Source organism: Macaca thibetana, chromosome 6, assembly GCF_024542745.1.
Source record: "Macaca thibetana thibetana isolate TM-01 chromosome 6, ASM2454274v1, whole genome shotgun sequence".
Lineage (NCBI taxonomy): Eukaryota > Metazoa > Chordata > Mammalia > Primates > Cercopithecidae > Macaca > Macaca thibetana.
The window spans coordinates 124,839,009-124,852,662 of NC_065583.1; the positions used below are offsets into that span (position 1 = coordinate 124,839,009).

The 13,654-nt window shown below is 40.0% G+C and overlaps 1 protein-coding gene across 1 annotated transcript in view; it reads left to right on the forward strand.

Moving 5' to 3' along the window:
• Positions 1–13,654, forward strand: part of CDC20B (cell division cycle 20B) — a 58,224-nt gene that overhangs the window by 16,446 nt on the left and 28,124 nt on the right. The window contains exons 3-4 of the mRNA XM_050794696.1: positions 9,638–9,866; positions 12,811–12,941. Of these exons, the coding sequence (XP_050650653.1) occupies positions 9,638–9,866; positions 12,811–12,941 (360 nt within the window). The remainder of the gene's footprint in view (positions 1–9,637; positions 9,867–12,810; positions 12,942–13,654) is intronic.

Below are 13,654 nucleotides of genomic sequence, written 5' to 3' on the forward strand. Positions count from 1 at the left end.
ACCCCCACCTCCTGGGTTCTAGTGATTCTCCGGCCTCAGTCTCCTTAGTAGCTGGGACTACAGGCATGCGCCAAAACGCCCAGCTAATTTTTGTATTTTTAGTAGTGATGGGGTTTCACCATATTAGTCAGGCTGGTCATGAACTCCTGACCTCGTTAGCTGCCTGCCTCGGCCTCCAAAAGTGCTGGGATTACAGGTGCGAGCCACCACACCTGGCCAATGACTTATGTTTTTAGAGAGCTTTATACTGCACACAATCTTCTTTAGTATACACATTATTTTCTTCACAGTAATTCTTTGAAATAGGGAGCAGTTAACTCAGCCAAGATCACAGAATTAGTGAACGGAACAATGAAGAATAGAGTTTTGAACTTTTGACTTCATAACCAAAGTTATTTCAATTTCGTGAAACTGTTTCTGTGTAATAGGTAAATAAGTTTATTTAGAAGGAAACATGGTAGGTGAGGAGATGGCTGTAGTACTCTGGTGGAGAGGTCATAGAGTTTGGCTGTGTCCCCACCCAAATCTCACCTTGAATTGTAATAATCCCCACATGTGAAGGGTGGGGCCGGATGGAGATAACTAAATCATGGGGGTGGTTTCCCCTATACTGTTCTCGTGGTAGTGAATAAGTCTCACAAGATCTGATGGTTTTGTAAATGGGAGTTCTCCTGCACAAGCTTTTGCCTGCTGCCACGTAAGACATGACTTTGCTCCTCATTCACCTTCCACCATGATTGTGAGGACTCCTTAGCCATGTGGAACTGTGAGTCCATTAAATCTCTTTCCTTTGTAAATTACCCAGCCTCAGGTATGTCTTTATTAGCAGTGTGAGAACAGACTAATACAAGGGGTTTCATTCATCAGGAGGCATTTTGTTTTATAAGAAATCACTGTATAAGCGCCCAAAAAGGAGAGGGCATGGAGAACACCACCAAAAGGCTTGTCTGTGTGTACTGAAGTTATCTGGAAGGGGCCACAGGAAGTCTGCAGAACAGCAGGTCCAGATGATAGATAAAGAGTCTTAGTGAGGGTAGCCTTGGCCAGCACGATGGAAGGAAGGGGTGGGTGCTAAAGATGCTTTGTAGACCACGCTGGCAATGGAGATAAAGGATGACGTTTACCTGAAAATGACCTTGACAGTGTGTGGGTCATATTGCCCACTAGGATGGGAAGGCATTGAAGGTTCAAACATGAGAAGATGAACATTTTGGTCTTCATGACTAATTTGAAATAGCATTGAGACCCTACATTTGAAACGTCTTGTGGACAGAATGTTGCTGCGTTGGACTGGTGGTGGGTGGGAGGGGCACACACTCAGAGGTTAAGGAACGAGGTTAGGGTATGCTTCAGAGCTACCTGGGCTGTCTTTGCTACTTTTATCTTTGTCTTGAGGTTCTAGCAAGACTGGCATCACCAGCAGGTCTTTTCTGGCATGTCTAGGTTTTTCCCACCCACTGGATATTTGTGTGTCAAATTATTTGTCAGTAGACATATTTGTTTCTATTTTCTCAGTTGTTTCATTCTGCTACTTCCTGACTTTATTTTTAACCCCTCTGGGTTCTTTTCTAATTATTTTTGGCTCTGGCGCTCTGAATTCCTCCTGGTTTAATGTCACTGTGATGTGAACTCTACAGGTAAACAAGCTGAATTGATGTGGTTGGAGTACCAAGTCATTCATCCCTTTTCCCTTCTTTGTCTTACTTTTCTTATCTTCCTCTTCCTTTCTGTTAATAAATACTTGAGTCATTCAAAACTATGCGACAGGCATTTCCTCAGCAGGAGATAGATCCTGAAACAGAAGTTTAAAAATACTGAAGATGAAATAGCACAATCTGCAGCAGTGTTTCCTTCACTGCAGTCATTGAAGGAATACCACTGTGTGATTTGCCATATCTGTATATCATTTATTTGCTTAACATTTTAATATTCATACTAACAAATGAGTATTTAAATACAATTTATTTTTCTAAAATTAATTTTTTATAAGGAAAACTTTACATCAAAACTAAAAAATTATAAAATGACATTAAATACATAATTATTAATGTTCATCTATACCACTATGAACCATATGTCCCTAGTGCAGGGACTGACAGAATTTTACTTTATATTCAAACTGTGCTCTCTTTCAAAGTTCTCTGAATTGAATCTACCCCTTCATGGGTCCTGGTTGTATCATAAGGAGCAATATAAAGTATGTTTTTCTTTTATTCATAGATTGCATCCCTTTAAATATTTGAAAACAGTTCATTTTGGGTTTTCTCTTTTTTCTTTTTCTTTTTGTAATTTGAGACAGGGTCTCACTCTGTCACCGGTGGCATGATCATGGCTCACTGCATCCTCGACCTCCGGGGATCAAGCGATGCTCCCACCTTAGCCTCCCAAGTAGCTGGGACCACAGGTGCGTGCCACCATGCACAGCTAGTTTTTTGACTTTTTTTTTTTTTAGAGATGGGGTCTCACTTGCCCAGGCTGGTCTGGAACTCCTGGCCTCAAGTGATTTCCCCTCTGCATTGGCCCCCCAAAGTGCTTGGATTACAGGTGTGAGCCACTGCACCAGACCCTTTTGAGTCTTCTTTCTTCTAGACTAAGCACCCCAGGTTTCCACCATTGGATGTGCTGGGGTGTTGCCCCATTACTGTGTTTACCCTGACCCCTGTCACTGTGGTCTCTTTCCTCCAAATGAACTCAGGGTTTGAATCCTGACTCGTCCATCTCCCTTCTTGAAGAACAGTTCTGGGACTGGACGTGGTTCTCCAGATGCTATCTGAGCGGTGCAGAGACACAGGGTTTTGATTGCTCCTGTTCTGGACACTATTTTTCTGTCAATGGGACCTAAAATTGTACTGATTTTTTATAATCATTTCACTGTGCTGTTCACCCATATTCTAGCGGGGGCTGCCTAACACTGTCAATCTTTTTCACTGCATGTCAGTTCTCTTCCATCTTATGCCTGTGCAATGAAGAAAAAAAATCTAAATAAGAATATTGTTCATGCAACTTGATTGAATTAAATTTTGCTACTTTGGCCCTTGTCCCAGACTTTATTCTGAATTCTATTCTGTCCTTTAGTATTTTAATTATATTTTCAACTTAGAGTAATCAACAATTTTGATAAATAGATCTCCATTTAAGCTGCTGATAACGAGTTGAATAGCAGAAGGCCAGAGACTAAACCCTTTAGTCCACCACAGGGTGATTTATTCAGGCTAACGTGGATCTGCTCACTTGTGCTATCTAGGACACTGGCAGCAAATTTATTACTAGTTACTTGCTCCTCCTATTGGAAAACCATGAAAAATAATACATTTATCTATCAGGGGGGCATGTATTTTTCGTATTTGTCATGTTTTGCTCATAGATCACTAACACGTATCAGTTTTGAAAGTGCTGTCATTCCTCTGGGTTTTATTTATCTGGCCCTACAGACTTGAACTTGTTTTAAAAACCCAGATGCACTTTTGTTGTTTCATTTATCTCATTCTCTAATTTCTGCAGAAATGTTTGTTTTACTCTGTACAATTTGAGAATTGTTCTTTTTTTTTTTTTTTTTTTTTTTTTTAATGAGACAAGGTCTAGCTCTATTGCCCAGGCTGGAGTGCTGTGGCATGATCTTGGCTCACTGCAACCTCTGCCTTCTGGGCTCAAGCCATCCTCCCACCTCAGCCTCCTGAGCAGCTGGGACTATAGGCACACACCACCATGCTCGGCTAATTTTTGTATTTTTGTTCAGATGGGGTTTCACCACATTGTCGAGGCTAGTATCGAACTCCTGAGCTCAAGCAATCTGCCTGCCTTGGCCTCCCCAAGTGCTGGGATTATAGGCGTGAGCCACTGTGCCTGGCCTGAGAATTGTTCTCCTTAGTGGGAAAGGATAAAAACGTCTTATTTCCTTGCCTCTGGATTCTTTCTCAAATCCCTTGTCCCTTTTTAGTACTAATTGCCTCTAGGGGAAGAGATTCATCTATTTATTCATTACGGGGTTCCTAGATACCAATGTCCCAAGGATAGTAAGATAAAAGACAAAGTCCCTGGTCTTAAGGAGTATATGATATAGCAGGAGAGAAAGTAAAAAAGTGGAATATGAGCAGACCTGCTTTTTAGCATAGGGATTAGATTGATTTGTCAGAGTTCAAACCATGGCAGGGTTGCTCTGGTTGGTTGTGAAGGTTGTGCACTGCATATTCTAGAGGGTGCCATTCATAGAGAAAATGATCTATACAGCTGTATGCAGTATACAGCTGCCTATTAGCTCTATATCCTTGCTCAAATTACTTAATACCATTAAGATATTTCTTCCAACTCTGTAGAATGGGGGAAATAATACTAGTACCTATTTCATAGGGTTGTGATGAAACTAAAACAAACACTCCCTCTAAATCATATATCCCAGTGCTTGGCACGGATTAAGTGTTTGATAAATGTTATTAACACAGGGTGGTCATGCTGGAGCATGCACTGGGGGTGTGGAAGCACAGGGAGGGCTTAGTATTTGTTCCTAGGGCTGCTGCAGCAAATTACCACAAACTTGGTGGCTTAAACACACGTATTCTCTTCTAGTTACGGAGGCCAGAAGTCCAAACTCAGTTTCACTGGGCAGAAGCTGGGGGGTCAGCAGGGCCTGGCCTCCTCCAGAGGCTCTAGGGGAGAATCCATTCCTTTCCTCTTCCAGTTTCTGGTACCTGCCAGCATTTCTTGGCCTGTGGCCCTATCACTCTGGTCTCTGCCTTTGTGGTCACATTGCTTCTCCTCTTCTGTGTGCAGTCACATCTCCCTCTGCCTTCCTCTTACAAGGATACATGTGATTGCATTTAGGACTCATCCTGAAAATTCACGACAGTCTCCTTACCTCAACTTAACTTCATCCTGAACTTAAGTCTGCATAGCCCCTTTGGCATATGAAGTAACATTTGCAAGTTCCAGGGATTAGGATCTGGATATCTCTGGGGGCCATTATTTAGCTACCATTGGCTGCCTAACCTAGTTTGGAATAGGGAGGAAGGGAAAGTCAGAGACACCTTCCTGAAGGAGTTGGTAGCTGAACCCAGGTGTGAAGGTGGCTGGGAGTTCCCTGGCAGAGAACTGGGGATGAACATCCCACGTGGGAAACATTCAGCGTGGACAGAGTGATGGTAGATGAGTCACAGAAACTCAGACCTGCTAAGGCAGTAGGATATTGTCAATATGCAATTTCTCAATAGTTTTCACGGACATAGCTGACATAGCATCAAATTTTTATTCTTTAATTTCCTCTTTTAAACCCAGAATTTTTTAAATGTACATTTAAAGTTTGGAATTTCCTTGGAATTTTGCTCCAAGGAAACCTTTGAGCAAGTGTCTCTGTCCTCTGCCATGTTTTCTGCAAACTAAGTCTATCTTCCAATATGGTGTCTCCTCCCTTTCTTGGTACCTGTGAGGGTAAGGGCTACCTGGACATAGTGGAGCCATTGCAAACATAGCCTACTGAATGTGGCCCACAGACATGCTCTGTTCAGTCCTCCAGTCTTTTCTAAAAATTAGAATCAGTTGAACACTTTAAAAAGTGGGAAAATTCATATGAAAAGTCTAAATTTCTAACATCTTCTATGAAATGAGACAATGTGTCTCAATGTGTTCTTGCTGCGGCTAAAACACGAACATTAAAGTTTGAGAAATTCCCTCAGTTTCTGGGGCCAAGACCCCATAGCCTCTGAGCTGGTACTGTGGTTTTTTTCTTAGTGGAGAGAAATAAAAACAGTGGGGAAATGAAAGTCCAAGTGGCCCTGTGAAAGGGCTCATGCTTGTAATCCTAGCACCTTGGGGGGCTTAGGTAGGAGGATTGCTTGAGCCCAGGAGTTAAAGACCAGCCTGGGCAACATGGTGAAACCCCGTTTCTCCAAAAAATACAAAAATTAGCCAGGCATGGTGGTGCACACCTGTAGTCCCAGCTACTGGTGAGCCTGAGGCAGGAGGATCACTTGAGCTCTGGGACATCGAGGCTGCGGTGAGCCATGATCGTGCTGCTACACTCCAGCCTGGGTGACAGAGTGAGACTGCCTCAAAATAACAAAGCAAAACAAAAAAGAAGGCCAGAGTGGGTCATGCTTCTCATCCAAGCTGGCGTTACTCATCACCTTACCTGCTGCCCCCTAGTCTGGGCTTCTGAGATTGAGATGCCTGATTGACACGTGCAGCCTCTTTTCATCTTTCCCATTCCTACTCAAAAACAAACAACTGTAAGACAGAAAAACTGACCCCCAACAACACTCTTTACAACGGCCTGTCTCTTGCGAAAGACATTCTCTTCGGTCAGTTGGTGGGGAGAGCACAGAGCAGCAGTGGAGAGAGAGCCGGCCTTGCCCCCTGGGGGCTGCAGGCAGGATGGGCCAGTGCCCTCACATATGCTTAGTAAAAAACTCAAACTGAATCAAAACTTACTGCTTCAACATTCTAGCATATTCCTTTCCTATCTTTCATTTAGATCTAGGAAGTGGGACTGCATTGGAATTCTGTTTTATAGTCCCTGTTTTACAGCTAGCAATATATTGTGAGCATCTGCATGTTTCATTCACTATTATCCTGTGTTACCATTTAAAAAAAGATTTCTTTTATTGAAGTGAAATTCTCATATTAAAAATAACTTTTTTTTTTTTTTTTTTTTTTTTTTGAGACGGAGTTTTGCTCTTGTTGCCCAGGCTGGAGTGCAATGGTGCCATCTCGGCTCACTGCAACCTCTGCCTCCTGGGTTCAAGTGATTCTCTTGTCTCAGCCTCCCAAGTAGCTGGGATTACAGGTGCATGCCACCATGCCTGGCTAATTTTTGTGTTTTTAGCAGAGATTGGGTTTCATCATATTGGTTAGGCTGGTCTCGAACTCCTGAGCTCAGGTGATTTACCCGCCTCAGTCTCCCAAAGTGTTGGGATTACAGGTGTGAGCCACTGTATCCGGCCAAAAATAACCTTTTAAGACACCAATTCAGTGGTTTTAGTGTATTCCCAATGTTCTGGAACCACCACTTCTCTCTTGTTCCAAAACGTTTTCATCACCTCAAAAGAAAACTCCATACCCATTAAGCAGTTGCTCCCCATTTCCACCTCCCCTAATCTCTGACAATGACCAATCTGTGTTCTCTCCCTGTGGATTTTCTTATGCTGACTGTTTCCTATAGATGGAATCATACGATATGTGACCTTTCCTGTCTGGCTTCTTTCACTTAGCATAATGCTTTCAAGGCTTATGCACATTATGACATGTATCAGCAACTCATTCCTCTTGGGAGTGATATGTAGATCACTTGCATATGTAGATACGTCCTATGATTTGTCTACACCTTCATCTGTTGATGAGTATTTGGGCTGTCTGCACCTTCTTAGTGTGATTAGCGCTACTATGAACATATGTGCACATGAATTTGAGTACATATACCTACGAGTGGACTTGCTGGGTCATGTGGTAATTCTAGGTTTATCTTTTTGAGGGATCACCAAACTAATCTTCCACAGTGACTGCATCCTTTCACATTCTGTACACTTGCAATGTAAAAACCTTCCAGTTTCTTTGCATCCTTACCAATGCTTATTAGTTTCCATTAAAAAAATTCTAACCATCCTCTTGGGTGTGAAGTGGTGCTTTGGTGTGGTTTAGTTTACGTTTTCCTAATGTATGCCATTTCTGATGGCAGCAGAGCAGTCCCTCTTAGAGATGTCCTGTTAGTTTGCCTAGTCAGTTCTCCATTGGTAAATATTTAGTCTGTCTCACATCTTTTTGTACTTACAAACATGTAAAATGCAGTACACACCCTCATGTTCTCAGTTGAGAGCCTGGACTCTGGGGTCAGACAGGTGAGCCTCGGGTGTGGTATCTCCACTTACTGTGTAGTCTTGGGCAATTCACTTGACCTCTAAGCCTCAGTTTCTTCACTGATATAATGGGCATAAATAACATCTGCTTCACAGATGTTTCTTAGGATTAAATACAAACGTGTAAAACCCTTTACATATGGGTTCATACATAGTAAGCAGTCAGTAAATGCTGGATGTTTTCTCCATCTTGGTTCGTATCTTAGATTTTTTTTTTTTCTTTTCTTTTTTTTTTTTTTTTTACTTTGAGAGAGGGTCTCACTTTGTCGCCCAGGCTGGAGTGCAGTGGCGCCAATGTGGCTCACTGCAGCGAGCAATCCTCCTACCTCAGCCCCGTCAAGTAGCTGGCAATTCAAGTGCACGCCACCATGCTTGACTCATTCTTGTACTTTTTGTAGAGACAGGGTTTTGCCTTGTTGCCCAGGCTGGTCCCGAACACCTGGGCTCAAGCAATCTGCCTGCCTCAGCCTCACAAAGAGCTAGGATTACAGGCATGAGCCGCCATGGCCAGCTGATTTCTTTTTTAAATTCTTAGAGGTGATATTGCTGGGTCAGTAGAAGTTATGCACATATTTGAGGGCTTTTGAAAGGACATTGTCCAAAAGTCCTTTCCAGATACTAATTTAACCCCCACCAGCAGTGCATGCCAGTGTTTGTTTTTGGCACCTTCAACACCAGGGATTGTCACAAAAAAATTATTGCTAACATCTCATTGCTGTTTTAAATTTGCATTTCTTTGATTGCTAGTGAGATTAAATATCTTTTGGGCATTTATATATCTCTTTTATGAATTGCCTTTTTAATGTACTATGCCCCAGTTTTTCTATTGAGTTGGTAAACTTGTCAATTTCTATAAGAGCTCTTTATGACTAGGATTTTAATATAAGTTGTCTGTCATTTTGTTAAACGATAATTCATTTCTAGTTTGTCACTTACATTTTAATTTCACATGGCTACATGGGATGGTTCACTACTACAGGCTCTATAAATATCAAACTCCTAGTGTTTCTTAGAGAGGATGGACAGACGAGCAAATCACTTACTTTCTCTAGGCCTCAGCTTCCCCATCTGTGAAATGAAGGGTTTGGACTAGAAAATTGCTGTTTATATCCAGATTTGAAATTTTATTATTTCATACAAACATCTTGCATGTTCAGTACATAGTGTTGTATCATATGTCATATTTTACACTGATATGTGATGGTAATATTTATAAATGTAATTACTCCCTAAACTACTTTGGTATACCTACAGACCCTTCAGCAGAGGCTCTAAGTAAGTAGTAGCATTTTGTTGTTTTTTAGATAGAAAAAATGTATATCTATTTTACATATAAAATAATAAACATAAAAATATGACGTATTTTACACATAAATATATATAAAATGTAACAGTTTACACATAAGTATATAAAAATGTAACATGTTTATATATAAATACATGTAAAAATAACATGTTTTGTAAATATAAATATAAAATATAACTTTTATATATAAATATCAATATAAAAATATATAAAATATAACATATTTCATATATAAATATAAATATATACAAGATAACATATTTATGTTTATATAATATATAACTGTAAAATATAACATTTAATGTATAACTATATACAAAAATATATATAAATATATAAAATAACATCCAGGTTACAAAAATTAAAAAATCTCATTATATATATTTTATTGGTGTTGTACTAGATGAGTCATCTGAAGTCTCTTCTAGGGAATTTTTACTTTTGCATCACTGAGGCCAGTGGAGTTAGAGCTGTTTTTGTTGTTAAACAGGTATTTGATTCAGTTAATGCTACGTATTCTGACTTTAAGAGTCACTTTGCGAAGAGGTTGTCCGCGGAAGTTCCTGTTGCGAGTAGCCCCATTACCACAAGGTGGAGGCAAAGTCAAACTAGGGCTTTGTCCTCTGATTCCTTTGGGGAAGAGCAGTCAACCACCTACCTCCCAGAAGCTTCCGGATCAGTGCTGAAGACAACGCCTGAGAAAGAAACCTGGACTCCAGGTGAGGAGCCCCAAATGCCACAGCCCAGTTACACAACGTGAATAAAAGATACGTTCCTGAGAGATTCTTTGTCTTGTAGAACTAAGGAGTGCCACATTGAGTCAACTCTTTTCTCTTTTTCTCCCTTTGAATAAGAAATTTCCAAGGTGGGGAGAAATGACACAAAAACAAAGGAAAGGTACTGTATGTGTTAAAAAAAAAAACCCAAAACTTTAGACAAATTAAATTTAACAAAGTTAGTTGTGCAAAGAACCATTGGCCAATGGGCAACCAGAGAACCACTCCGCCATGTGGGGGCGAGCAGCATTTATGGACAGGAATTGGGAGTGAGTAGAAGCCGGCCTGATTGGCTACAGCTCAGTTTGCCTTATTTGCACGTGGTCTGATTAGTTGGCCACCTGTGATTGACTGAAGCTCAGCTTCTGTGATTGGCGGAGACTCAGCTAAGTTAAGCTTTCAGTTAGTTTACATCCCAAGTTAGGTTGCAATTTAAGATGTAGGGACTCATCCTACATCCTCAGGCCAAATTTAGCTTAATTTTAATATGTTTTCGAGACTTGCATTGGTTAGTTGATAACTTTTGAAAAGACTGTATGTATGAATGTGTATGTATATATGTATATGTATACACACACATATATATGTGCTTTTGTTTTGCAAAGTATAGAATTTTAATGACTGGTAAGGTTCCTGGTATACAGATTAAGAAAAAATTATGCGTTAGTAATGGAATAATCAGATGTGAAATAGAAGGAAAAGACACAAGCAGGAGAGAATGAGAGGAAGAGAAAGTAAGAGGAAGGAAGCAAGAGAGAGGGATGAGGGGATGGATGAGGGGAGAGAGATAAAAAGAGAGAAGAGAGGAGAAGGAGACAGAGGAGGAGGAGGAGGAAGAGGAGAAAGAAAGAAGAAAGAAGAGCCTCCAAAAGTAGTAGGGAAAGTGAAGAAAAGGGAAGGAAAGGAGAGTGAGAGACAGTCTATGATGCGGCAGAGATGGGGGAGTGGGCTCCAAACCACCAGTGTGATGGGCAGGATCCATGATCAACCTGCCAGAGCCCCGAAACACAAACTCTGTCTCTGAAATATGTAATTCTCATTTGGGCACAGCCATTTTCATTCCCATCCTTCAGAAGCAAAATTTGTCACCTATCATTAGCTGATGTAATGCCCATTCTCTCTTTTGAGAATCATAGGCAACATAATTCTTTTGACTATCAGCGTATTTATTAAGACAAATGTTGATAGAAGTGCCAGCTCTTTTCAATGACATCAGACACGATGATGCATTGCAGTCTGCCGATTGAAAGGGAGCCCAGATTTTTTTCAAACCAATGAAGTTCCCATGTGACGACAGGCATTAATACTGAAAGTATTTAATAATTGAAAATATTTAATAACCAAGGAGGGAAGCAGTAGGAGATAAGGGGTTGTGAAAAAGGTCATTGTTATGACTATCTTCTAAAAGAAATCTTTTGTATCTCAGTGCAATTGAGGGACAGTTTTGATGCTGATTGTTTTTGGAAGAATTTCTGGCTAAAATTAGGGGCTCCCTTTTTCTTTCGAGGCTCTAAATTAATTTATTGATTTTTTAAAAAAGTATGGCATTGTGTGAGAAATTCAGAAATCAGATATTAACCAAAAGGATTTTACAAGAAAGGCCATTTTATTTTTCTACTTAAGTTAATACTAGGGATTAATCAGATCTATTGGTTTCTCAGTGCTTTGCTAGTGGAGTTTCTTTCTTTTTGTTTTAGAAGAGCAGATACTGAAGATCCTCCCATTCCAAAGGGACATTTACAGAGAGGTTTATTTTCAGTCATGCTCTGTGGACAGAACCTGAGAGGTCCCTTCTTTCTTAGGCTGGTGGACCTGACTTCTTTGTTTATAACTGGGGTGATTGTCAGTACTAGCCTCTGACTGCAACTTTTTCTTTCTCATTTGAAGTTCTCAGAGCTGGCTTTTTCTTCCCTGTACTCTTTTACAAATACCACGAGAAAGCAAGCATGCATAATTTCTCAGGACAAAGAGCAAGATCTAAAACTTTGACCAACATTTCATATTTTTATCCTTCTTCTCCCTAAATGTAATCTATATTGCTTAAATTTTGAATGTCTCAGTACTTGAGGTACTAGGCTCTAGGAACGTTAGTGAGAGTTTATCAAGCCCATGGTTGTCCAAATGAAGAAGAGATTGTCACATAGCAAAAGGCCAAGATTTTCCAATGGTCCCTTGGCTCCTGTGATGAACAAGTGATATGGCAGATATTTAGTTTTAGAGAATGACTTGACAGGTTTCCAGTGCAGTTGAAAGTCTGGTAAAGGGCTTTCTCAATCTTGAGAAGAGAATAGGTAGGAATAATATTGATGCAAGAAACACTAACTCTTCTATTACTTTAACTTAGAAAGTATTTCACTGATGCCATCTTAAACTATCTTTAAAACATCTTTCTGCAATAGAAAGGGGGAGAGAGGCAGAGTGATTTGCTCATGATTATGCAGTGAATGTCAATGCTGGCAAAGCAAGCATCCCATAATGCTTTCCTTGCAGGATGACCATAGCTCAGGCAAACCGGATACTCTTTCCACTATCATTTAAAACTGTGGAACTGTTTCTATCCATTCTTCAAATGTGCAAATCTGTTTTTTTTTCCATACAGAGATAAAGCATTTACACTGCTGCCGCTGCAGATGAAGTCAGGTCTTTAATCTTGGCACCTCTTCCCTGCTCTAGAGACCACTGAGGCAGCTTTCTCATTGAGTGACAACCTTATGAAGTCAGCAGTCTGGATAAAATTCCGTTCTGCTCTCTGCAATGGACTTTGGAGCGATGAGAGCTTGGACTTTCTCACTCTGTCCTACTGTGAAAGATGCCATGGCCAGTCCTACAATCAAATTGATTATCTTGTTTTAAAAACCAAATTCAAAGATAAATGTCTTTCTTGTAGGATCCTGCAAAGAACCACCGAAAACCCCCAGCAAAGGAATTTCTGAAACAAGTAACTCTGCTCTCCATTTTTGCAAGGCACCTCATACAATGGACAGAGACTGGAAAGAAAATGTTGCCTCAAAAGGGCAGGTAGGTAAAGAGAAAAAAACTGAAGATCCCTCGTCTAGAGAAGCTGAGACAACTTAGTCGCAAATGTAAGGAAAAAGTTGCTTAGCTGCTCTTACCCATCAATGAGAAAATGATGCATTCCTGGTAAAAAAAATGAATAATTAAAGGATATGAATAGAGCCACTTTGTAAAAGAAAGAAGATACCCCCCAAATATATGAGAAACTGTTGAATTGGGATTAATTAAAAAAGTGAAAATGAGAATAACCATTTTATCTTTACAAACAGGTAAAAGTTAAAAATATAATGAAATTATACTTATTATGGTATGCTTCCTCTTAGCCTAAGGATCTCTTGCTGTCATCATTTCCATCTGTGTGATGATGTGATCTGTCCTTTGGGGTCTCTTAGGAAAAGTTGAATTATACCTCTATATGATGGTCTTTTAAATATTTACCTTAAGCCTTTCTTGTTGTTTTTTTCTTGGTTAAGTACATTTATTACATTTAGGTATCTCTTATTTATCATAGTTTTAAGATCTTAGGAGTCTGACATAAATCTTTTGAGCACATTAAATATCAATAACATGTTTTTGAATTTATCAAATCCAGTGAAGAATCTTTGAAGGAATCAATGTTTCAGTTCAAAAACTTTGAACTAGAAAAGTCATAAATTCTCAATGTAGGCAAAATTACTTATTCAGTGTATGCCTTTTTTCTGTGCTTGGCTATTTTG